Raw genomic sequence first — 24376 nt, 5'->3', positions numbered from 1 at the left:
AAAGAATTACCATTCATATGAAGGCTGCTCCATAATTATTAATAATGTTCATCTGCCAAATAGCAAACCCTTATAAAATTAACTGCCCATATCTCGAAGCACATATTTCTAGTGGGACAAGAAGGAAAGAACATCTTTGAATTTGTTAAAGTTGCGGTCATTTTTGCAATGTTTTATTCCCATAAACCGGGTAAACTGAGCTTTGGCTCCACCTCTGCCCTTCAAAATGAGCCAATCAAACAGTCATTACAAGAAGAAAAAAGTGGCAGCTCTTCATAAAATGTTACAGCAATTTACACTCCACCTAAACCCCTAGAAAGGGGAATTTGAACATCAAAGTTCATTCTCTGGGGATACCAACAGGTGCCACAGTTAAATACAGATCTTTTGGCAATGGTTTTACAAAATAAGGAGAGAGAGAAAATCAATTACATTTTAGAGAAACCTAAAGTGAACCTGATTAGGAAGAGAGGTTTGATACTCCCTTGCAAAAAATATTTCCCTGTTACACCTTCATACTTCCAGCAGATTGCCAGCCTTAGTCAACCAATCAACAAGTTTAAGACCCTGGTCTGGCATGTTGGAAAGCAGTTTTAAGACTCCATTAGCAAGTAATGGCAGTAACTTGTCATTGAAATCAACAATAGATAATTTTTATGTTAATTCTTTTTTCTTTTCCTAGTTTACAATAATTACCTTATATATACACTATGTGTATAGGAATTTGGAATTAATCTTGAAAGCTGCTCGTAAGTAAAATCAACTGAGAAACTGCAGTAAAGATCACAGAATTCAAAAAGAAATCTGAGAGCGTGATGAGTCCCAAAATGCCAACATACTGCTCCTCTCTTTAGCTGGTCATTGCACAGATATCATACTGTAAGCATTACAGAAGTACTTAAAGGTTCATAGCAAGGTTTAACTACTTCATCACATTGTTAGTACAGTGTATCCTCTTCAAAAAGTCTGTGTCCACTCAGCAGTACCACATTATTTTCTGAAAAGCTATGTCAGGATCAACACCCTGATAAAACAGCAACAGACTAGAAATTGGTGTCCCAAAATTTCACTGGTAAGAGTACACAGAATTTTTTAAAAAAACCAAAAAGAGTACAAAAATAGAAAGTTCTGTCCATTGCATAACCTATTACAGGGTTCTCAGACAATAAGAACAAGTTGTATGCTGACAATGCCGTAGCAATATCTCTGGATCCCTTGGTTCCTTGTTTCTTTGTAATTATTGCTTTTTAATCAATTCTCAATTTAATTCAAATAAGTCTCTATCAATTATTTATCTCTTTTTCCATAAAATATTCAAGCTTCAGCACTTAATCATGATCACCTTTTAATTAGCACTTTAATATTCAAAAATTCAACACATGATTGTTACTTAATAAATGTCTTAAAATTATCTTGAATAAAAGTTTAGCATGCCTACTAATGAGGCGGGTGTCACACAATTAATTCAGTAGGTTTTATAGTGCAAGGAGATTAGTTATTATTTCTTTAAGAATACATTAAAATAGGTGCAAAAACTAGAGCATTCTAAATGCTTTCTGATGTGGTGAGAGAGGCAACTGCAAACTGAAGCTGTCCTCCTGTAAACAATGAGTTCTAATTTGAGTACAAATCTTTTTTCACTTTAAATTTGAGGCCTCCATTTTCATGTCAATTAACCATTATTAAACTTTGCCAAATGTCTGCAGAGAAAAATAAGTTTTGGCAGCAGGTAACTGTGAAGGTTTTTAAGTTGTTGTCAGTAAAAGGTGTTCTACACCTCTTTCTTTCCAAGCTAGTTGTTTTCCACCCTCCAAGGTAACTAATATTTCCCACAGATCTTCCCCTCTTTGCTGGTAATACTTCTTATTGAGACAGAGCAGTCCTTTGTCTTGACTGGAACTATAGCAATGATCCCAACAATGAGATCAGTTAAACTTCTCTTTTCAAACCATGAAACATTTTCTTCTGGCTTTATCACAATAAAACAATTATATAAATCATTTGGAAAAAAAAAAAAAACAAACCTCCTTCTTTCATTTAAATAAGAGTGGCTAAGTAGAGGAAAGGAACAAAGAAATCAGAGGCTCATAAATAAATAGCAGCAAACCACATGGGAGAAGGCTCCAAGAATTATTTAATTACAAAGGGTGTGAGACAACTGATCCCAAAACCCACCTGTCTCCATTAAGGAAAGACTGTACAACCTTCTCAGAAATAAGACAATTACCACCTGGTTGACATCAGAAAATATTCTTTAGAAGCAGTCAAAGACTACTTGAGAAATAGTTACAACTATTATTAAATAGTCATGAGACAGGTTAGAAATACTCACCAATACTTTTCAGGACCTCTTAGAATTAGTGATGATGTTCACAGTGAAGAAACGTGTGGGGACAGTTTTGATTCACCAGTTACCAGAAAGACAGGATTGCTCCCCAACATGGTTTTCTGGGAGGGTTGCTGTCCCTGTAAATTGCACATGACTTTTCCTACATGTGTTCCTTTTATGAAGAGTATTAAAAAATGGAAACCTTAAATTGTTCCAAAGGCAGCAGACAGGAGATGAAGTTATCAAGCAGCCTGTTTTGTTTTTTGTTTTTTTTTTCATTTCTGATTCAATTTTACAAGGCATAACAAATATTCTGTTAAAAAACAGACTCTGCTCTGAAATGAAGATCAATTAAGCAAAAATGCTACTCAGTGTAAGACAATACAAACATTACCTTTCTAACTCAGCAATTTTCTTATCTTTGTCATTCTTCTCATTCTCTACTTCCTTGAGTATTTCTAGAAGTCTGTCAACCTCAGCCTGAGCTTTGCCACATTCTTCTCTATAGTACGATGCCTCTTTGTCAAGCTGTTTGATTCTGTCTGCAAATTCTGGGTTCATCCGTGCCTCCTCTTCAGCCTCATGAGCCTTCAGAATAATATTTAAAAAAAAAAATAAGGATGACAATAATTTCAATAGCTTTAAGAGCTTCACTTCTTCAGTCTCGGAGTTCAAGTTTTCATTAAAAAGGATTATGGGTATTTCTGTCCAATGACACTCTTTTCTACAGAAGCATTATAAAAAGAAATTAAAATATCTTCTTAGTCAAATTCTATCATCCTGAAGGGGGAGGGGATTTACTAAGGGTTTTTTTTTTTACATATTAAAGTGACTATATTTTAAGGGTTTTTTTTCAAATTAAAAAAATCACCTTGTAATTCATTCAATTCACAGTAAGCTCTTAAAGTGTTTTAAATATATAGGCAACTTCTTAACAAATCATATTCTCTTTCCCCATATATATACATACACAATTTGTCCATGTATATATACAAAAAAACCAGATACATATATACATATTGTATATATCTGTATCGCCAGATGTCTCAAATGCAGTTTGATACAAAGAATTTAAAAGAAAGAAATTGTTTTAATGCAGTGCTGTTTTTAAAAGGCAAACCGATAAACTAAAAAAGCTGCTTTCAGCAGACATTTTTACCCAATAATCCTTTTTGTCTCATCATTAATACTTAACCTGAAACATCAGAGGAACAAGCCCATCGGTGAAAACAGCACAAACCTGGCAAACACATGCATGGATGGGTGGCGGTGTCACAGACAAGAGAGAACGCAATGAACACAACAAGAGTGCAGAGCCCAGTCCAGCTCCCACCAAACCTCATGGCAAAAAACCAATTAACTTCAATGGGAGCAGGATCCGGCACCAAGTGCTTTAAACTGTTGGCTGGAATAATCACAGACAGATGGAAACAACAATGCACTGCAATGCTTAGCCTACCCCTTGCTTCCCATTATTCCTAATTGGCATCTTGAAAGAGCAGGCAAGGAAAAAACAAGTAGTTTAAGGCAGTGCACATTAAACATAGAAAATTCAGATAACATACAGGATTTTTACAGAAACTCATGATATTTAGAAACTGAAGGTCCTCCAACTATCTTATTCCGCAGAGAAGACATGGACTTACTTATTCTTCTTAATTTCAGGGAATAGACAATGCAAGCAAGCAATGAAAGAAATGCAGATCAAAATGAAACATGCATGTTTAGGAAAGAATTAATATAAACTACAGATATTAGAAGGTTTGTATTCTTTGCAATGGATAAAATTTTCTGTATAAATAAAAAACAAGTCTGAGTTTACCATAAATACAACAAACAAATTGAAATTACTAGGGAAGAAACTTAGGGGGGTTGCATGTAACATATCATTTAAGCATGAGGATAATAAGAAAAAGATAGTAGATTTGAAGTTTTGTTTATCCTGCTTGAGATTTTTATTCAGAGGAATATTTCGTTTCCAGAGGAAGCCAAGGGAATGACATGAGGAGCCACTAAACCTACTGGCCTTGCTCTTTAAATTCTCTGTTTTGGATAATAATACATGCTCCAGTCCTGAATGCAGGACTTTTCTAACACAGAGCTGGTTTAAAGGTGACATTCAAGGAGTATCTTGATTCAACAGTTCAGATGAGATGCTAAGAACAGATTCCTTTTCAGCCTCATAATCTTCCTGTTTTAACAATAAACTTGGATTTATTTTATACTAGCTGTTAATTGTATCAAGAAATTTACTTTCAACTAACTTTGTAATTTTTGAAGTCACTGTAATACTCAGACTCAGGGCCAATTATTTGAGAGATTGCACCAATTTCCAGCTGCAAAGCACTTCAATTACCCATCAGTGCTATTATATTTCACACTGTTTTATCACTGTGTTATTTTCCAAGGAATAAAAATAAAAATAATTCTATAGGTTGACAAAGGTAAATTCACTCTAGAAAAAAAAATACAACCCAACTCCCACTGTTAAGATACTAAGAAACTTGTGCAAAAAGCATGTTGTTCCCTATTGTTCAGGTTTCTCCTGCTTCCCTAAGGGTAAATCCAGAATTTCACAGTTCCCCTCTACTGGCTATCACTCTTTCATATTCCTCCCTGCCACCTTTCTTTCCCTTCCCTCTATTTTAGCCTATAATTAACCAATTTACCAGCCTTGCTTCCATCATTTCATAAAGAAAATTACTCACCTTCCTTCCTCTAAGCAGTCTTCACTTTAGCATAAAGGAACTCTCAGCTTCAGCCCAAACCTTTTTTCCCCATACACTCTACCCTTGTCTTAACCCAGGGTAAGAAGCAATGGAGAAAAGAGAAGCCTTTTTTTTTTTCTATGAGGAAAATACATAATTGGGCAAGAACACAAAAGTGTCACTAATGCAAGGTGCCAAATGTTCTACCACCACAGAAGATTCCTGTCACACAGCAGCTCAGAAATGTGCTGACCAAATTACCTGCTGCACTGCTGATAAGTAAATCATCACTTGGAATAACAGATATACTTTTATTCCTGAGTTTAGCCATTTAATCTTTGCTCACCAGCATGGTAAGGAAACCAACATTAAGTTGCACAAGTGTTTTCAATTCTTATGTTTTATGTGGTACTCCTGCCATCCCATATTTGTGGGATGTGCAGCCAAAAGCTACAAGATTATCACATGAATCAGAAAGTCTCTGCCTACTACTGCGGTCCTCTCTTCTATACCTTTTTCTTTTTTTTATTTCTGTCCCACTTTTTCTCCCTAAGTTCTCTGTTTTCTTGGAAAGAACACATTTTCTGTTTTTACTGGGCTTGTATGGGTAAGAGTGATTGGTCCATGTGTACCTCTGAGCTTTCTAAATCTGTACCTGCAAATGATAATTCCTGTGTGTGTAGATTAGGTTACTTGCAATCTAGCCCACTTGTTTATGATGTCTTTTCTGTCTATCTTGTGACTGCATTATTGTATGTTATTTTTACAATTCAATAAAAATAGCATAGTACTCTACCATTAGGATTTCACAGATTTTTACTATAATTATGTATCTGTTCTGATATTTGTTTAATAAATACTACAAATACTTCAGAAGTAAAGTAACATTTCCTTATGTAAACCACAAATTTCCTACAGAAACACCATAACAGGGTGGCACAGACATGCAACATGAATTATTTAGTCTATTAAAATCTTATGGTACAGTCATACATGCATTGTTCTGCATAACAGAAATGGATGGATAGATATAATGTTTAATTTTTAAAGCTTCAGACACAAACATACACAGAAATTAACCAAATACTTGATCTAAAGAAAAATGAACAGCAGAATTTACATGCAAGAAATTACTTTGTAAGATCCTTCAAATTTTATTACTTTAAGTAATAAACAAATAAAAAAATAGATTGCTTTCACCTTAATTTTTTTGTCTCCTTTAAATTCATGGGGACTTTATTTAACTTCAGGGATTACTGTAGGTAATTTAGAGAGGATTCTGCAGGTACTCTGAATTTTAATCTGACATTGCTCTGGTGAAGGATTTAGGAAAATTTAGTCTTTAGTAATTCAGAAAAAGGTTCACCTGAACTCTAAAGTACAGCATTATATTTTCATTACAGTCCAAAGGCAATAACGTAATTTCTTATAATCAATTTTACACAAAATTTCATTAGGTATTTCAAAAAGTTCATCTTTCAAAACATGAAGAAATGTTCACTTCTATTCCCTCTTACAGGTGAACAAACTGGAAATCATTTGCTATAGAGCATGCAGGATTTGCACCCCTTTAGTATCATCTCTTTGGTACTCAAATGTATATAAGAATAAAACACTTCTAGCCATTGCTGTATTTAAGAAACATTAGATTCAGCAAAAAATGAAGGTCTTGGAGTCGATACCTGTGTGACACAGCACAAAAAACAAATTCAACCACCAAAAAAATGCTATATTACTGCATGGGATAAAAGTCCACTCAGTGATTGGCTGCTATTGCTCTGACACATGTAAACAAATGAGCATGAAAACTTCGGTATTTTCAGATTACATTGACATCTGAGTTTTTTAGAACTATGATTCTCAAGCAAAAAAAAAAAAAGGTCAATAAAGCATTCTGTTAAATAAAGTATCAGTGATTTTGAGTACAAAAAAAAAGGTATCAAGTAACTGCTATCACACTATCTCAAAGACAAAGGTGAAATCTTGGCCTTGTGGAACACAAAGAAAATGCTGCCATTCACTTCAATCAAATCATGATTTCATTTCAAGGCCTTGGTTGGTTTGGGGTGAGAAGAAAATCATTGCTACTCACATTGTTAAAAGTAGATTTATATATATATATATATATATATATATATATAAAAGTAGGAGAAGAAAGAAGACGAGCAAGAAAAGTTTATTTAACAAAATCATCTTGTCAATATACTATGATTGCTGCCTGGTGCCAAAGGAAAAGGATCTAGCATCCATTATTTTGGAACTGCCAACAGGCTGTCCTTTGGAAAATTAAGCACGTAAAGGCAGTGGAAAAGAATTTAAGAAAAGGATTGACTTTGGAATACTGCAGACAAACAGACTAGGAGGGAATAAACAAATTCTGTAAAGCAGAGTCGCTAATACTGAGATAATGACTGGCAAGCATATATGAAAATCAAGCTAAAATCTGGAAAAGACAAGCACAGTAGGAATGCAAATGATATGAATAGAAACATAACTACCACAAAGGTGAACCAAGATGATACAGAGAAAAAGGGGTTTATTATTCCAAGGGACAAGCTCTGTCCCCAGCAGTGTGCTGGAGGGGAGAGGTGACAATACCAGGTTTGATGCTACTTACGCTACAATTTATGACTGAATTCTAAAACCAGTTAACCAATAACTTTAAAAGTAAATACAGCACCTTCTGTGGGACTCTCTTTCCCCATATGTAAGCCATGACATATCCATTGCATGGTTAGAAGCTACAAAACCTACCCATGACAGAGTCCAAAGGCGGAATCCTGATCCACTGACACTGATGGCAAGACTCCCACTGACTTCAGTGATGGCAATGCCTTCTCTAATGCACAGTATCACATTACTTCAGCTACAAACCCAGTTCCTCTGGATGTACTACCCCAATTACATGGTAATTCCGACTATGATTACTATGTAAACTATAGCCTGTAAATTGCTATTACAGTGACATCATTTTTTCTGCCCTGTGATGCTCAGAGCACATTAAATGTAACAGTCTCTGCCAAAAAAATGGAAACTGTTCTTTGCAGAGAGAATGTTTGTTGCTGCCCTTCCTCAAATTGAAAAGGAGCACAGTCAAGTCAGAATAGGAGATATTATGCAATTAAAGCACACATTGGCAAGAATATTTATGCTAAACAAGGCAAAACAATACTGTGCCTTCACAAAAACTGCCCATTGCATTAATCATTTTATATTTCAGCATTTTCTTTGCTTAAATACAAAGTTTCCATGTTCCTAATACATATATGCTGAATGTATACAGTCTTTCATGAGTAGAGCTGATCTATTTTAGTCATATGGACTTTTGGAAATAGTACCAGTCATTTCCTAGATGCTGTTATTAACCTAATCAACTCAGTCACTGAAGATAAAACTGAACACATTAGGAGTTATTTAAGTTTGAAGGATCAAATAAAGTACTGCAGAAAGAGGAATTAAAAAGCAAAGCAAAAACCAAAACCAAAATAAATAAAATCTGCATGCTTTTTCTAATGGAAAAGTTGAGGACCTAAAGGCTAGAGTGTTTGCTTTCTCAGAAACACAGCATGTACCTATTCAAGGCATTTCATATTCTTAAAATGGTCTTAAAGTCCACAAAGCTCATTTATTTGGATACAATGAATATAGCATAGTGAGCATCAGAAGTGTTCTGCAAAGCTCCACAGAGGAAGAGCACAACACAGTAAGGGGATGGATCCTCATGCTTTCATATGTTACAGCGGGCATTTTAAAAAAGAACTTACTGGATTGTACATCTGATTGAACAACTGTTCAGCTTGCTACATTGCAAAGTTGGTAGGGAGTGAAGCACAGACAGGAAAAGAAGGAAAGATCCAGGAAAACAGCATTAGCTCAACAAAACCAGTGCATTTGCACAGAAGAACTTGTCATGAAAAAAAAAAGTAGAAATTTAAGATTCTAAACATTCCTTGGTGAAAGTGAGAGGCACTGGGGAAACATAAATGTTGACTTTGGCTCCTAAAAAAGAATAGCTGGAGTAAGAAATTTAAGGTTTGTGTTACTTTCCCTTTCTCAAGTTAAATAACCCATGAAATAAAGAAAGGTGTCCACTTTTGATGATACATTAAGTGCTGGTCTCAAGCAATGAATCACGAGAAGTGCTTTTGGCTGAGGCTGCAATTTATCACCAAAGCTTCAAAGACGGTAATAATAAAAGATTAATTAAATTGTATCATTAAATTTATTACTTTCCTTTTGTTTAACACAACACTGAATTTTCTATGCAGAATGACTTTCAAACACTACAGCTTGGCAAAAAGTACTTTAGGCAACTGCAAATATGTCAGTAAGCAAGTAAATTTAAGATAATGAAAAACAACAAAAGGAGGAAAATCTAGAGTGGATAATAAAGATTATATATACACATATATATATAAAACACTTCACTACCTATTAGGTAATTCCTGCTGTTCTTTCACTAGTAGCAATACAAAGTAAGTCAACAAAAATCTGCGGAATTTTGGGGGAAAAGCATTGACCATTCTCTGGTATTTATGATATATTGTTTTTTTCATTATATGAATTTCAATCCACAATCTTTGTCACAAAAAGTTTAATAAGCATGTCTATAATTTTAAACATTGATTTGTATACCAAAATGTAGCACAGTCACAGGAAGAATTACATTTTACAAATATCTTATTTATTATTTTTGAAATATGCTTACTGTGTAAACCAGTGGGTTTAGAATCAGCATATTTTCTCTAGCTGAAATGCAAACAATACAGTTATGCAATACTGAAAAATATTTGGATCTGATCAGACCTAATCAAAACCATCTTTATTATCAATAAATGAATATTTTTGTCTCCAAAAAGCAGAAGGCAGGGGAAATCAGGGAAGAGAAACTCTAAAAGTTGTTTTTTTATTCACAGATTTAGTTTGGACTTGCCTCTTGTGCGTGTTTTCTTTCAGACCTAGCACTTCTACCATCAGTGCACATGGAAAACTAACTCCTAGCAAGTGTGCACAGAATTCTATCCTTATACTTATTAGTATAACCTGTTAAGACATATAAATCAACATTGTACTACAATTATTTTGCAGTCTCATAATGGAAAGCACCTTCTCTACGATATTTTTAGGGAGGAGTAATGTGCAAACTACATTCAACTTTTTTCAACGAGACAGCCCCTTGGAGTCACTTTTAAAGAGAGATATAAAATGTGCCTGGTCCTTCCAGCTCCTGTAGTGGTTAATGTTCCTACCCAAGCACACTTATGGGACACACAGGTTAATTTACTCCCAGTTATGTTGATGTCCCCTCTAACTCAGACATGTGCAAGAGGAACCCTGATTTCTGTTTCAGTTAGTTTCCTAAGGAGTGAAAACATGGGGAAGGTGGTTTTCTGGGGACCAATTACTTTTAACACAGGATATTTACAGGTTTGAACATAAAGTATTTCATTAGAGAAAATGTGAATTGAAAATTACTGTTTGGAGTCTACTATCATTAACAGTCACTGTTTCTGTTCAATTAAACATGCCCAGAAAGAAGGTTGTAACTCCATTTTATTGTGGAAATACCTGGTCTCCTACAAATGTTGAGTGAATTTCCATTGGGGTTTTATGCTGTATTTATGATATAATAAAACTATTATGTTTTCAGCTTTCATTTAATAATCCTTTGTATTTATTCACAGGGAACATACTCCCTTTTTATACGAAAGACGTCCCAGACACTCTCTGACTTTTATAAGGGCTTATTTTTCCATGACTCTATGATGTGTTTATATGTACAGTCATAAAAGATTGACTTAGAATTTCAAGTCCTTCAAGAGGATTTCGATGAGGTTTTTTTAAGTGATCTGTGCTTTCAGGGTTCTTTTAACTATATTTCTTTAAATTAAGAAAATAAGATATTTCAGATTGTAATGAAGTATATTTTGTAGTGAAGTGTAAAGTAAACAAACTTATTTTCTAACAAACAAAACCAAACTAAATGACTTCCAGAGAAACCTTTTCTTTGGATATTTTAATTCTGACATCAGTAGCTCTTAGAAGCTCTCAGACATTTAAAATACTTGTGTTTCCATTTGTATAGGCTGCTTGTATATGTTTGTTGAAAAAGCTTCCCTTCCTCTCCACAACTAAACATCTAATGCAGGCACCTAATTGCACATATTCATTGTGAATTAAAAAATAGTAGAAGTATAAGGTTTGCACTCTGGTATCCTTTATACTTTGCAGTACCTTCTTCACAGGTCAGGCTATTGAAACAATGTTTAATCACTGAGCAGTGATTAAACAACCTGGGTAAAAAGAGTGTCAAGAATATTATCCTAACAGTGGTAACATTCACAGAACAAATATTATTTTTTAGAAAATGAAACATTATATCAATATTAAAAAAAATAACATTTGACATACACTTAGTCATGAATTGCAGAAGGCAAAGGTAATGCCTAAACCCATCAAATACATAATGAGATTGGTGTTCAAACAATGAGAGCAGACACTACCAAACAACACAGAGAAAGGTCAAAGAAACAATGGTATCAACAAACTGCAAATCATTTAAGCAAAAACTAGTTTAACACAGCAATTTAAATAAAACCATGTAATAAAATGCAGGACTTGCATGTTTTCCTTTAAATGCTTGCTTCCACTACTTGCTGAGTAGAAATACTGAATTGCCAGCTGAGATAGACTTTGCATTATTTTGCTTAATTATCACAAACATGTGTTCACCAAGAAAGCCAAAAAGACATCAAAATAAAACCTAGCTAGAGTTTCCATTTTGGAAGCTGAATTTTTTGGACCAGGAAGTACAGCACTTCTTGGACAAGCCTTTAATTTTTTTCCCATACCACAAACATTTCAGTTCACTTCTAAAAGTGGTATAAATTCACATACACACAAATTGCTGGTTTGATAATTTCTTTCTGCCCTCCTGCTTTCCCTCCAATGTTCTGCTCCCAGTTCAGCTATGTGCTGCAGAGTCTCAGAATTCCCTCATAGAGCCATTCAGGACAATTTCTGAGGCTCACTAGTGGCTTTGGTACAAACCTCATGAGAAAAAGCAGTATTTGATGCAAGCATCAGCAAACAGCATAAGATGATTAGATTTTAGATTTACTCCAGAAGAGTAAATAAGATCATAATTTCAAAATGAGGGTATGCGATGCTGATTTTTGTTCTGCTGATTGTTTGTTTTAAGATGGAACTTACCTTTTTCAACTGTGCTTCCAACTTACTACACTCTTCTTTCTTTTGTTCTATGGCTATTTCTAAAGACTTAAGTTTGGAGTCTCTTTTCAGCCCTGCTGATGCCAATGAAGATGCATGTTCTTTGAGATCGATTAAACTAGACTGAAAAACGACCAAGAGTAAAAAGTTAATTCCTAGTCACCAGGACACTAACTTATTGCCAACTTAGCAATCACTTGGATCCTGTTCCCCCTCCCCTTCCCCAAAAAGTTGACGCAAAGATAAGCATTGATAGCAAAAGACACCATTTTGTGAACACGACCAACTGGAACCACAGGGGATAGAATGCAGTCAAACACAGAAACATTCATTATACAGACAAGCTGGTGTTCTGGTCTGGAGGTACAAAAAACACTTTGAAATTTATTGCTCTAACTGACAAACAGAAACAGGAGCAGCAGTGGAATATTTGAGCCCAATGGAGGTAAAGGACAAAGTAGAGACAATGACACACAACTGTGTAAAACCTGAAGCAATCCTTTATGTACAAATGAGGACCGTGAAGAACGCTTAAGAAAACAGCAATTCAGAAGCTGACCACTGAGGTGGCAGAATTTCAGAACTCAAAATGATTCAAGAGCAATCCTAATGCACTTTCTTTCATCATAATGACATAGACAGAAGAGCAGAGATTTTATGAAAAGACTGACCTCTTTTTCTGTCAGTTCAGCTTGTAAAGCATTAACCTTCTCCTTCAGGTCTTTGTTTTCTTTTTTATAAGATTCAATTTCTTCAAGTCTTTCTCTGTCATCTCGATCCCTTTGCTCCTTCAGACGCTCTATTATTCTTTCCTAATAAAGGAAAGAATTGCAAAATAGAAAAGTCAGGAATCATTTTAAGAAAAGATAGATTAAAATTTCTTTGCATTATGTAGCACTTAATTACAACCTTCAGAAGCAGAGGATGATTGAGGGATTGAAGTCAATGCCTCATTTCTCTGGATTTCAAAATCAGAAGTCCAAGGTTTTAAACACTTGATAAGAGTAACACACCACAGAAACTTCATTGAAGATCTACACTGATGTGAATATGTTTAGGTTTGTGATGGATACAGAAAGATATTCAACTCAGTAATGCATTTTCCAACGGTGTCCTGGGCTGCATCAAAAGCAGCCTGGGCAGCAGGTCAAGGGAGGGGATTCTGCACATCTGTCCTGCTCTGGTGAGACTCCACTGGGAGAAGAACTGCATCCAGCTCTGGGGCCCTCAACACAAGGACATGGACATGTTGGAGAGAGCCCTGAAGGGGGCCATGAAGATGATCTGAGGTCTGTAGCAACCCTGTCTAGTGGAAGGTGTCCTTGCCCATGGCAAAGGTGTTGGAACTAGATGATCTTTAAGGTCCCTTCCAACCTAAACCTTTCTCTGGTTCTATGGAACACTAAATAACTTCAAGTTTATTCCTAACAACAAATAACAAAAAAATCTTAATCTCTTGAATATTAACATTATATTGCCAGCCACCACTAAGTTGAATAGTTTAATAACCATTCAGATTCCACCTAGTTATATGCAGACTCAGTTCTACAGCAATTGCTTCTTGAAGATTTATTTACCCAAACGATTTTTTCATCTACAATGAATTAAACATAACACTATTTAATCTTTTTAATGAACAGTATAACTTTTTTTTTTCTCAGTCAATCACAAAAGAAGACTAATTTATCTGTCAGCTGCATAAGGCTAAATGTCAAAAACGTGTTAAAAGGCCCTAATATACCATGTTTTACTTGATTAACAGCTAACTAGCAGAAATCCCAACAATGTGTTCTTGTTTCAGTCTTATTTGCATTGGCGAGCTTTCCTCGTGCACTAATCTGGGACCTCACAGGTCTAATCTATTTGCACTTTATCACAGAAGCAGGAACTGAATTGCCCCAGCATATAGCTCTATTATCAGACATACTCCACTGCTTATCTGCTGTGTGCTGCTACAGTAGGACCAACTTTATAAATATCAGCTTCATGAAAGCAACCTCTTGAGCTGCTTTGGGCCAATCCAAGAGCTGAGATATTCTTTGAAAAGTTTCTTGTTATAACATCAAGGAAGCTGATAGCACTTTTGCATAGTCTGATTTTCAAACTTCTTTTTTTTAATTGCAATGTAACCTTCATTGTTTTTAAGAATCTTCAGTGCTTAGGAGAGGCTCTGAACTTAAAAGTAAATAATTGAATGAATAAGTTTTGCAATTTAATTCTAAAATGAACTCAAATGTGACTGAAGGTGATTTGTTTCTGATTCCTAACAAGAGGATAAATTATACCAGCCATACTGTCACCAAAAAAAAAAAAGATTAAAAGGAGTCCATTTCAGGAAAACTTGATGTTGGTTTATGATGTCTACATTAATTTCTCATTAAGTGTTACCAAGATACCTAATCACTAACTACAAAAGAAAAAGGAAATCAGAGACAAATACTTGGAAAAAAATATATTTTTAGAAAGAATAAGGGGACATATCTTCTAATTCAGAGCTAAAATCTCAATCTGTATATTTTCAAGAACAATGCAGGAAAAACAAAATGCTCAAACATTTGAGTTTTGGACTTTAAAAAAGCTTCATAATTCATTCATATCATATGATCATAATTTGTTTTTCTTCCAAAAGAAACCAAGAAAAGCAATTCAATTAGATTTCAGTGGATTGTGGTTAACTAAAGTGATATAAATAAATTTTATTTCTATTTTAAAAGAGCTCCCCATGATGCTCTAGAAGTATCTTATTCATTATTTTTAAATTAAAATTCCAAAAACTATTGAATTGACAAAGAATTAAGATAAAGCCAAAAACTGAGCCTAATCTGAGTATAAAATCATGAGTATAAAACAAAATTATATAGTTGCAAAGTAGCTTTGATACAATTTCTAGGAAAAAAAAAAACAAACAAAACCCTCAAACGTATTTCCATGGAATTCAGGTTTTCTTAAATGAAAGCATCATCCTTTCTTAACAGCAGCAGCACATATTAAATTGATAATAGTACTTATATTGATGTGCTTGTTAATAAGAAATTCATTAGGAGTTCTTGTTTTGTTCCATTTGGACAAACATCTATTTCATATTTCTACCAGTATTTCCAGTGGAAATAGTTAATAACTCTTGATAAAGTCTGTAGGTCTTAAGAATGCTACTGCAGATGGGAATAGGGATAAGAAAGTTACTGGGAGCAGCTAGGATGGATTGGAAAGCTGGGAACTTCTAGGACATGCCTACTGGCTTCTTTCAATGTGTCAGTACATCCCAGAAATCACACTTAACATCAGAAAATCTGCTTTTCAAAGTGTGGCCTTCAAGAGATTTACAGTGGAAAAGAAATTGTGGGTGATTTCTCTGTACAATAAACAATCAAAATCACACAGAGATATAGATGTCTTTACCTTGGGAACTTTCTCCTCAGGCTCTAAGATCAAGTACCCTGTTTTTCAAAAGCTAATCTTAATTCTAACTGCAGTGTCACAGACACAGTGGTCACACATCAGAAGTTCAAAAGCTCATTTGTAGAAAAGGTCTATTATTTAAATAACTCTGTGTATCTTCTCCTTAGATTAACAAAGTAATATAGAATGATAAGCATGCCACTTACATATAGAGTACCTCTCTTTATATAGAGCAACAGAACTTTTATAACCAACCATCTCTCCACAACTGATTGAAACAGTCACCAGAAACCACAGCACAACTCAGCTTCCACACCTCTCAAAAGCACTGGTTTACAAATGATTCCATCACCTTCATCAGCTGTAAAAAGTCAGAAATCCCCATGGCAGAGGAAAACATCCCATGGCATTCATTGTAAACATGTCAGATCAGCCTGCAAACACCCCAGGAATGATGCCATTCCCAGCTGACTGCATGTAAGCAAAGTGACTACTTTGTACAGAATTCAACCTCAGGGACCCCATGTGAATTCCAATCAATTCCACTTGGAAAAACCACTAATCACACTGATTCTTTCAAAAAGTGTCTGTTCGTGTATATCCATCCCAAACTGCAATTCCAAGTGAAGCAGACATGAATTACAAAAATACATTTCAGAGAAGGATCTAAGTTCACTAAATTTTTCTAAAACATTAAAAATAGCATCATTTATTGGATTTGAATCTTTATTTCAGGTATCAAATAAAGCTTGACACAAAATTTCCACACCATCAGGGTCTCTAGTGTTGTCACATGTCAAGTTATCATATACACAAAGAAATTCCATAGCAGAACTTTAAAACAAACTCTGGAATTATACTAAATACAACATTCAAAATAATACATCCTGAGTTTAGGAAAATTTCACAGTTTGTATGTCTGACAACAATAGAATATTTTCAGATATACAGAAAACTTCTTCAAAATTATAAATGCTTTTACATGTATTTATTAGCTAACATTTATTTCAACTTATTTTATAATGGTACTGATATAAAATGGACTTAAAAACTAATTAGAGTTAATTAATTTGGGTTAGGTTTCAATCTTTTGTATTTGTGGCAGTCAGAAGACAATTATAATCTATCCAATAGTTCCACACTAGCTACCTCTATTACGAACTCCGGCAAACTCTCATTAGTTTAATATTTTCAGCAGAGAAATAACATTAAAATTGGAGACAGATTACAACTTAGCAAATTATCCCAGCTAAGAAATATGACATAAGTGCATTTTCTCTGAAGTGCTGCAGATACTGTTGAAGCAGAAAATGGGATGCAAGGTTTTCTTTGGCTTTTGACAATCGACTTCATGCTCAGTTGCACAGGATAACTGGCAAGTCTGCAGTGTGACAGTCACTCTGCTTTCCATGCTGACAACTGTAGCACAAGGGCTAAAGGACTGTTTTAATAAAACTCTCAGCTGCCTCTATGGGCATTTTGGGAAAGTGACTAATGCAGAAAAGATAGTTTACACCGAGGAAAAACAGATTAACAAGTGCTTTGTGTCATTTTTTATTAATATGCTGTGAAATGGATGAGCAGTGTGTCCAGAGCAGCAGTGAAAGATTACAAAAACACATGTAACTTCCCTGTATAAGTGCTGTGTGCTTACCCATAGGAAGCCATACTTATGCCAACTTTTTTCACTGTTGTTGACCAAGCAAATGGTAGTAAGGCAATTAAACACACAAGAAATCAAAAATCCTACATTAACATTGTATGTGTTAGTGCCAACACCACAGTGGTGTTTTCAGGTCATATACAGTCATAAATACCTTCATACACACTGCAGAATGGCACATATTACTTTAATTAGTCACACTCACCTGTTCATATTTAAGTGGTATATATTAAGATCTGTGAGCTGCAAAATGTGGATACTTGTACTAATTTTTGGGGCATATAAATTCACGTGCATTAACTCACATTCAAAGTCAACTGAAAGAAGAAACCTGACCTCATTGAAACTGGTAGGAATGTTGGCACTAATTTAAACAGTCCAGATTTATCCCTTCTGTTAGGTATTTTCAAATTAAAGGCATACAGTTTGTAAAGGGGAAAAAAAGTAATTCTCAATTATTTTTTTTTATGAAACACAGTTTCCCTTACAAATGAAGTGTAGGAAACTTGCTAACAGCAAGCCAAGGTAACAACTGGTACAGCCTCTTGGCTCTTCACTTAGGTCCTGCTTAATGGACGAAAGAACAGCATAATCAAGATCACAAAGACAGAAAAATATCCAAACTTCTACCTTCTTTAAGTCAGGTGTCCAATTTTCAGTTCTTTCAGGGAACAACCACTCATCTCATCAACTAAGTGAAAATCTCCCCTTGTCCTGGGCCATTTCTCCCTGAGCATTTAAAAGGATACTACTTTCCCTGAGTCCTGTGTCCACTCATCAGCCAGCAGCCCCTCCCTGCTCATCCTCCCAGAACAGAGCCACCTGCTTTCCTGACAAGGCCCAGAGGTTTTGTGACAGGTGCCAGACCAACTTAAAAAGACACTTTCTGCCCACATTTCCCCCACAAGAGCAGCACATGATGCTGTTCATGACAAAACATTACCTTTTCTGATAGAGCTTCTTCTAAGGTTGCCAGTGCTGTGTCTGTGTTACTGGAATCCGTTTGCAACGACTTCACTCTGTCTTTTAGATTTGTTAGTTGTTTGTCTTTGTCCCTAAGTTGCTCCTGTAGATTTTCAATCTGAAAATAAAAACAGATAAAAATATTCATCAACCTTGTCTTAACATTCCAAGAGGAACTTGGGTGCTGAGTGTATACATATCACACATATGATACTCCCAAGTTTGTACCTGCTATAATATCAACAGTTTTTTGCTTCTGTCCGTTCTATTTTGTTTTCCTTTGCTAAACAAGTATAATTTTTTTAGTAAATTATAGGAAAAATCTCAATGCAGTCAGGTATTTTATTATTTAAGTATTTTCTGATATTAATCACTTTAGTTTAAGGTACTGCATTATCTCAGTAATTCAAAGTATGCCTGGAATTACCCCTTTAGATTATTCTAGCTCAATAAGAAGGACAAAGAAAGGGCGAGGCGAAGCGAGTCGAGTGAGCCTTAAACCGAGGAAGAGGAAAGATGATAACCTGCCTATCTAAAAACCTCTTCTTCCATGATGCCCTGATGTAAAGAAAACTCACCTGGACAGAGATCAGGGTGTTTATACTTCAAAAAAGCCAAAACCAGAAACAAACAAACAAAACCAAACTAAAAACCTCAAAAGCCACCATTTCCATTCACTTTCTACATCTCCATGAAGTTTTAAAGTATGCCACTCTATTTTGGATATTTTAACTGCTTTAGACATGTCAGGTTCTTCCTCTAGAAAGTATTTAAGCCTCTTGCCAAGGTACATACAAACACACTGGTCGTGACTTATAGTGGTTAAATCAGAAAGGGTTAAATCAGAAAGGTTTTGCACAAAACGTTGTCCACATGATGATGTGGATTTGGGAAGTAAACTCAAATAAAAGCACTCAGTTGCTGATTATCATGGCAATCCCTTCCTATAGTTGTGAGGCACTGTGACCTCCTGGGCACAATGCAGAGAGGACACGTGTTGTGTCATAGGTGTAAAATGGCATTAATTGTCTGTCAGAAGAATCAAACTCCCTTCATCCTACACTCTCAGTGCCACTCACTATTATGTCACTGGCACAAACCCAAGATTTTGCACAAATAAATAGTAACAAGAAAATTACTAGTCTATCATTTTAGTATGCCACTTTATATAATATGAGAAAATATACCAAAATCCATACAGTGTCATCTGTTCAAAACTGCTTGTAAATATGTAGACAAAATCAGACAAATTATTACTCTCAATAAAGATTCAGAATCTTACTTTCATTAGTGATTTTCCACTTTGGATCATGTTCTCTTCCTACTGAAATGATATTTTGCTGTTCATTTCATAACATAATGATTTTTTTTCTCATAGCCAATATCATATCCATTTAAAACAACTCAGATTTTAACAGAAGAAGGATCTCTTATAGATACTGTTAAACTGCATTTAAAGATTTCTTTACAAACTTGAAGTTGAGTTTATTGTGTGTAGCTCTGCAGAGGTCAACAGTTATGCCAATAAAAATTTGATCTTCATATCCAAAAATCTACCACCATAATCAAACACACTAAATTGGGGCACACCTGGCTAAAAATTCTCCTCCTACTACATTATACGTGTGCAGGAAAAAACCCTGAAGTTAAGTTTTGACATCATATATATCTATAATTAACAGGTCAGAAAATCCACAGTACAGCTGTGTGCACTGCATGAAGTGTGTCTAAATAAATTTAAATCTGAAAAGAACTTAAATAAAAATTAAAATTAAATTTGTAAGTAAATTTGGAGGACAACATTCCAATTATAAATTCTTTACAGTACAGCAAATACAAGTATTATACCTTTTTTCTTTTTCTTTCTCTTTTTTTCTTTTATTTATATAAATAGTTTGTATGTCAGATTGCTGCTATGAGCCAAAGATTCCACTTGCTGTGTAAACTATAAAATACTAAGGAATATATAGAAAGGGTTCTTTGGGAAGACCTGACACAGAAGAGCTCACTCTTGTAAATGACCTCTTGTAATATTTTTCTTCGTGTGTATATTTTATACAGATACAGAAATATGATACATGTGTTAATGAGTTAAGAACTTTTTATTTTATGGCATGTGTATTAGTCACATCTAAAATTACATTAGCTGGCATTCAGAGGACTGCACACTACGTTTCTTTCTTTACTTCATCCAAGTATTAATGATTCCAACAACTACCTCATGACACCCTGTGGAATACTTAAGCAATTGCACATTTCAGCTTCACAAAAACAAATTCTCAAGTAAAAGAGAAATAAAACAGGAGAGTGAATATTGATTACATGTTCTTTGAAACAAAGCTAAGATCTGGTCCTTTATTATCATCAGCTTGACCTACCAATTCTAGGCACCCTAAATTAAAGTACTTATTTCCTATGCACAGTGCTTATCTGAATTCCACAGCATTTACACGATTTCCTTCCTCTTAAAACTAATTTAAAATATGATCCAACCCTTAACCAAGAAAACATGTTCTAAAATTATTCAGCATTTACAAAATTCTTTCCTCAGAGGTAAAGAGAACAGGCAGCAAATTAAAAACATCCCTATTGAATCACAACTGCTTTAAAATAAGTTGTTCAATGCATAGTCCATAGATAAAGTAAGAGGAAAGGATCTGATTATTCTTCTATTTGTGGTATATAAACCTGAAGGAAATACTTGGAAGGGAACAGGACCACACTGGGGTATGTGAAAGTAGACTCAGTACCACAGAGTATCTGTTGGGATGGGCACAGGAGCAGCAAAGCCCTGCTAATACAGACAAGACTTTATGACCAGTTAATCACAGAGTTCTCTCTAAGAGATTACAGGAGACAAAGAGATTGAGCAGTCTCACATGCTAAAATCTTGGAATATAAGATACGATTTAGTTCTTCCTGGGTTTTAAACCAAGAAAGAACAACAAACCCTCTGGTAACCTCTGTCATTCTCCAACAGATATATATTTGGGTAGAAGCACATGTGTAAGGATACAATGCTATTGTTGAGTAATGACTTTTGAGCATGCCTGAATTCAATTTATGACAGGGACTGTTAAGACTTTCTTAATCCTCAAGCACTTACATTTTTCTTCAGATAGGAAGCTAGTCACTGTGAAGTTTTCTCAACATGGATTTCTTACCTCTGCAAACTGCTATGTCCCTGTGCCATGATGAAAAGAAACTGCTCCATTCAGAAATGCATTTCAGAAAGTGTGTATATTCCCAGAGCTTAAGCCAGACTTTATTCTTCCTTTTAAAACAATACCCTTACAGATAAATGTCTTTCCTATGAGACATCCTGTCAATAAACCTCAAGTGCTAATCTTGTCACCTTTTGGCGACAGTCTCAGGAATGCTTATTAAATACTCAAGGGATTAAAATAAATCTCACCCGCAGACAGGCTTTAAAATTCACAGTAAACCAAGTTCTCAAAGGAAAATTCCTTTCATTATCAAAATTAAGGTACTGTACTTGCATGAAAATTATATAATCACAGAAAATGTTCCACACTACAAAAATTTGCCTTCAGAGATATGCATTAAAGTATAAGAGAGTCTAAGACCCCATAAGAGAGAACTTAGTCAAGACTTCTTAGGCCTACCTAGTGAAACCATAAAGCCATATACTTAAACTTAGCTGCATGTATTTTCCTCTCTGCTCTGTATCTGAGTTTTAAATAACTCAGACTAAGTATTTTGTAACACTGGTTTTTAATCCTAAAAATCATTTTTCTCTACTCTAAATTTCTCTTCTGTGTCATATTAAAACACAGGTCATGTCTGTTCTAGTGAAGTAGATCAATAAGATTAGTTTAACTCAAATGTAAAATTAAAATCCAGAGGAGAAAACAGAACCTTCGTATGTATCTTGTCATTACTTCCTAAAAAAGATCTTAGTATTTTAAGAAAAAAAATTCTACTGAACAATTTCCCAAATACTGTTACATTCTACTTAAACAATAATGGCACTACAAGAAAAAGAGATTGAATAAACCACAACATTCACCCAACATGAGCATTATCTATGACTACTTTAAAACTTAGTACTCATTCTCAGACTTTAGCTGCTGCCTCAGAGAAAAGACAAAAGTAATGTAACTATTAATCAAATCAGAAAAAAACCAGTTAGGCATAGTTCAAATGTATAAACTCTAAATGGCTACTTACACACAATTTATTTTTATTAGTAAGCCTCATGGTAAATGTTCTGGCTCACATGGTCCTTTTCAGAAATGTCTCAGGATACCCCAGAAGATGAAATGAGCTTTGGTAGTAACTCAGTAAAATAGATGTGTCTACAGACATCCCAACATCTCTGCTCAGTTCCGTGTGGATGTGTGTGTGTGTAATTTGCAATGAAGGGCTCAGAAAAAATGAAACCATTGTTCCCTACCATGCCTGTAAAACTATTATTACCTGAAAGCTCAATATGGAAATATAGTTTTTGAAAAGCACTATAGATTTTTAGCCAGGATTTTTTACCAAATGATGTACAGTTAATAAATAGCAAGTCAGTCAAAGTATTTTAAAATTAACAGGCTTTACAGGAGCTATTTGAAGTTTCAGCCTATGGGGTGGGAGGGAGAAGCTTTACACTTAGAATCATAATATGACCTAAGTACATTTTTCAGTATAAGCAGCATTTCAACTAACAAAATGAGTCCATTGAAGGACAATTTCTGCTTCTACAGTTTGGCATTGCAGAATTATATTTTGTTTTGAAAGAGGCTGCCCCAGAAATGGCTTCTCATCCAGCCTCCTGAACTTGCACTTTGGTTTTCCTCCTTTTAAGTAGGTAGACAGACAAGCATAAATTAGGAATATTTTTTTCAAAAGTCAAAACCCAATACTTTCAGATTCTAAAAATTAATGTTATATTAAAAATTATACTACATTATAAAATGAAGGGTTGCTGCTTGCAATTAAGCATATTTATTAAAGTATAAGGTATGTACTGATCTTCTAATCTTTGGCTTTACTAATGTAACTGGAAAAAAGCTTTTAATCTTATGATAAAATACTCTTAGATTCCATTAGCACTTCCAATATCCACTAAAATGCTTGATTATGTCTAAATAGAATAACACTTCTTACCTATGGTTGTCTGTTGCACAATACGTTCTCAATTTAAAATATTTCCTTTGCGCCTTCCTGTTACTACCTTGCAAATTTATTTTTTCCAAATTGAAGTAATACAGCAGTATTGTACTTACTTCAGATTACAACACAGCTCATGGCTCAATAGCATCTTTTAGCTCTATATTCTCATGTTATTTTGTCCCACAAGACTTAAACACCAGAGATTTTAGATGGCTCAAGGCATATGGTCAGCTCAACCCTACACTGCCAACATGACAGTGGATTACTAAACCACAGACAGTAAAAGTGCCTTTAAAGCTGCCCATAAAAAGTACACTGTCCTTTAGGTTATGCAAAACAACATTTCCAACCACGGATAAGGAGAAAGCATTCTCCAGTTCAATAGGTCTGTAAGGTTTTCACACAAAAAGACTGATCTGTCTAAAGAGTTTTTACCTCAAACTGCCTTCAGGACTACACTTCAAAGTACCAAAATGCAGCTGCACAGTGACTCTCACAAAGGAGCTAATGAAGCAAATGCTGCTTCAGACATCAGCCCTCACATGAACCTGATGACAGGAGCAATAGAGCAGTGGCATGAGCCAGTAATCACCCTATTGCTACCTTCCCAACACACCTAATCCAAGCAGGAAATAATCCTTCAGAATCTTGCTCTACTTGACAAGATTAAAAAACAGAAAAATACATAAGACCAGAATAAGAAACTGGAAAAAAAGAAAAGGTAATCTGAGTATTTCTGATGATATACACTTACACTGTTTCCTTCCAAAGTTACAGCACTTCAACACAGAACACTTTCTGCTTCTATAAAATTGGGGTTTTTTTCTGTTAGAATCACACAGATCATCAGATTAATACTGGGGTTTGAAAACTTACTTGTATGGTTGATCATTATTTTTATACCTATATCCTATATACATAAATGAATATACTGTATATATATTCTAGATATTCATTTAC

The 24376-nt window shown here is 34.8% G+C and overlaps 1 protein-coding gene across 7 annotated transcripts in view; it reads right to left on the bottom strand.

Moving 5' to 3' along the window:
* Nucleotides 1-24376, bottom strand: part of ERC2 (ELKS/RAB6-interacting/CAST family member 2) — a 425018-nt gene that overhangs the window by 253883 nt on the left and 146759 nt on the right. For 3 of the 7 annotated variants that reach the window (XR_007908334.1, XR_007908335.1, XM_051811544.1), the window contains exons 8-13: nt 18273-18410; nt 12939-13079; nt 12250-12390; nt 8802-8837; nt 3789-3818; nt 2724-2917 (exon numbers count right to left, since the gene is read on the bottom strand). Coding sequence is in view for 1 of the 7 variants with exons in the window: in XM_051811544.1 (XP_051667504.1) it covers nt 2724-2917; nt 3789-3818; nt 8802-8837; nt 12250-12390; nt 12939-13079; nt 18273-18410 (680 nt within the window). In the remaining 6 variants the exon portion in view is untranslated. The remainder of the gene's footprint in view (nt 1-2723; nt 2918-3788; nt 3819-8801; nt 8838-12249; nt 12391-12938; nt 13080-18272; nt 18411-24376) is intronic. The other 4 variants (XR_007908337.1, XR_007908338.1, XR_007908336.1 and 1 more) reach the window with 3 other exon arrangements.

The sequence above is a fragment of the Manacus candei genome, unplaced genomic scaffold (genome assembly GCF_025592945.1).
Source record: "Manacus candei isolate 608988 ecotype Guabito, Panama unplaced genomic scaffold, ASM2559294v1 h1tg000082l, whole genome shotgun sequence".
Lineage (NCBI taxonomy): Eukaryota > Metazoa > Chordata > Aves > Passeriformes > Pipridae > Manacus > Manacus candei.
This window is presented reverse-complemented; position numbering and strand designations above follow the sequence as displayed.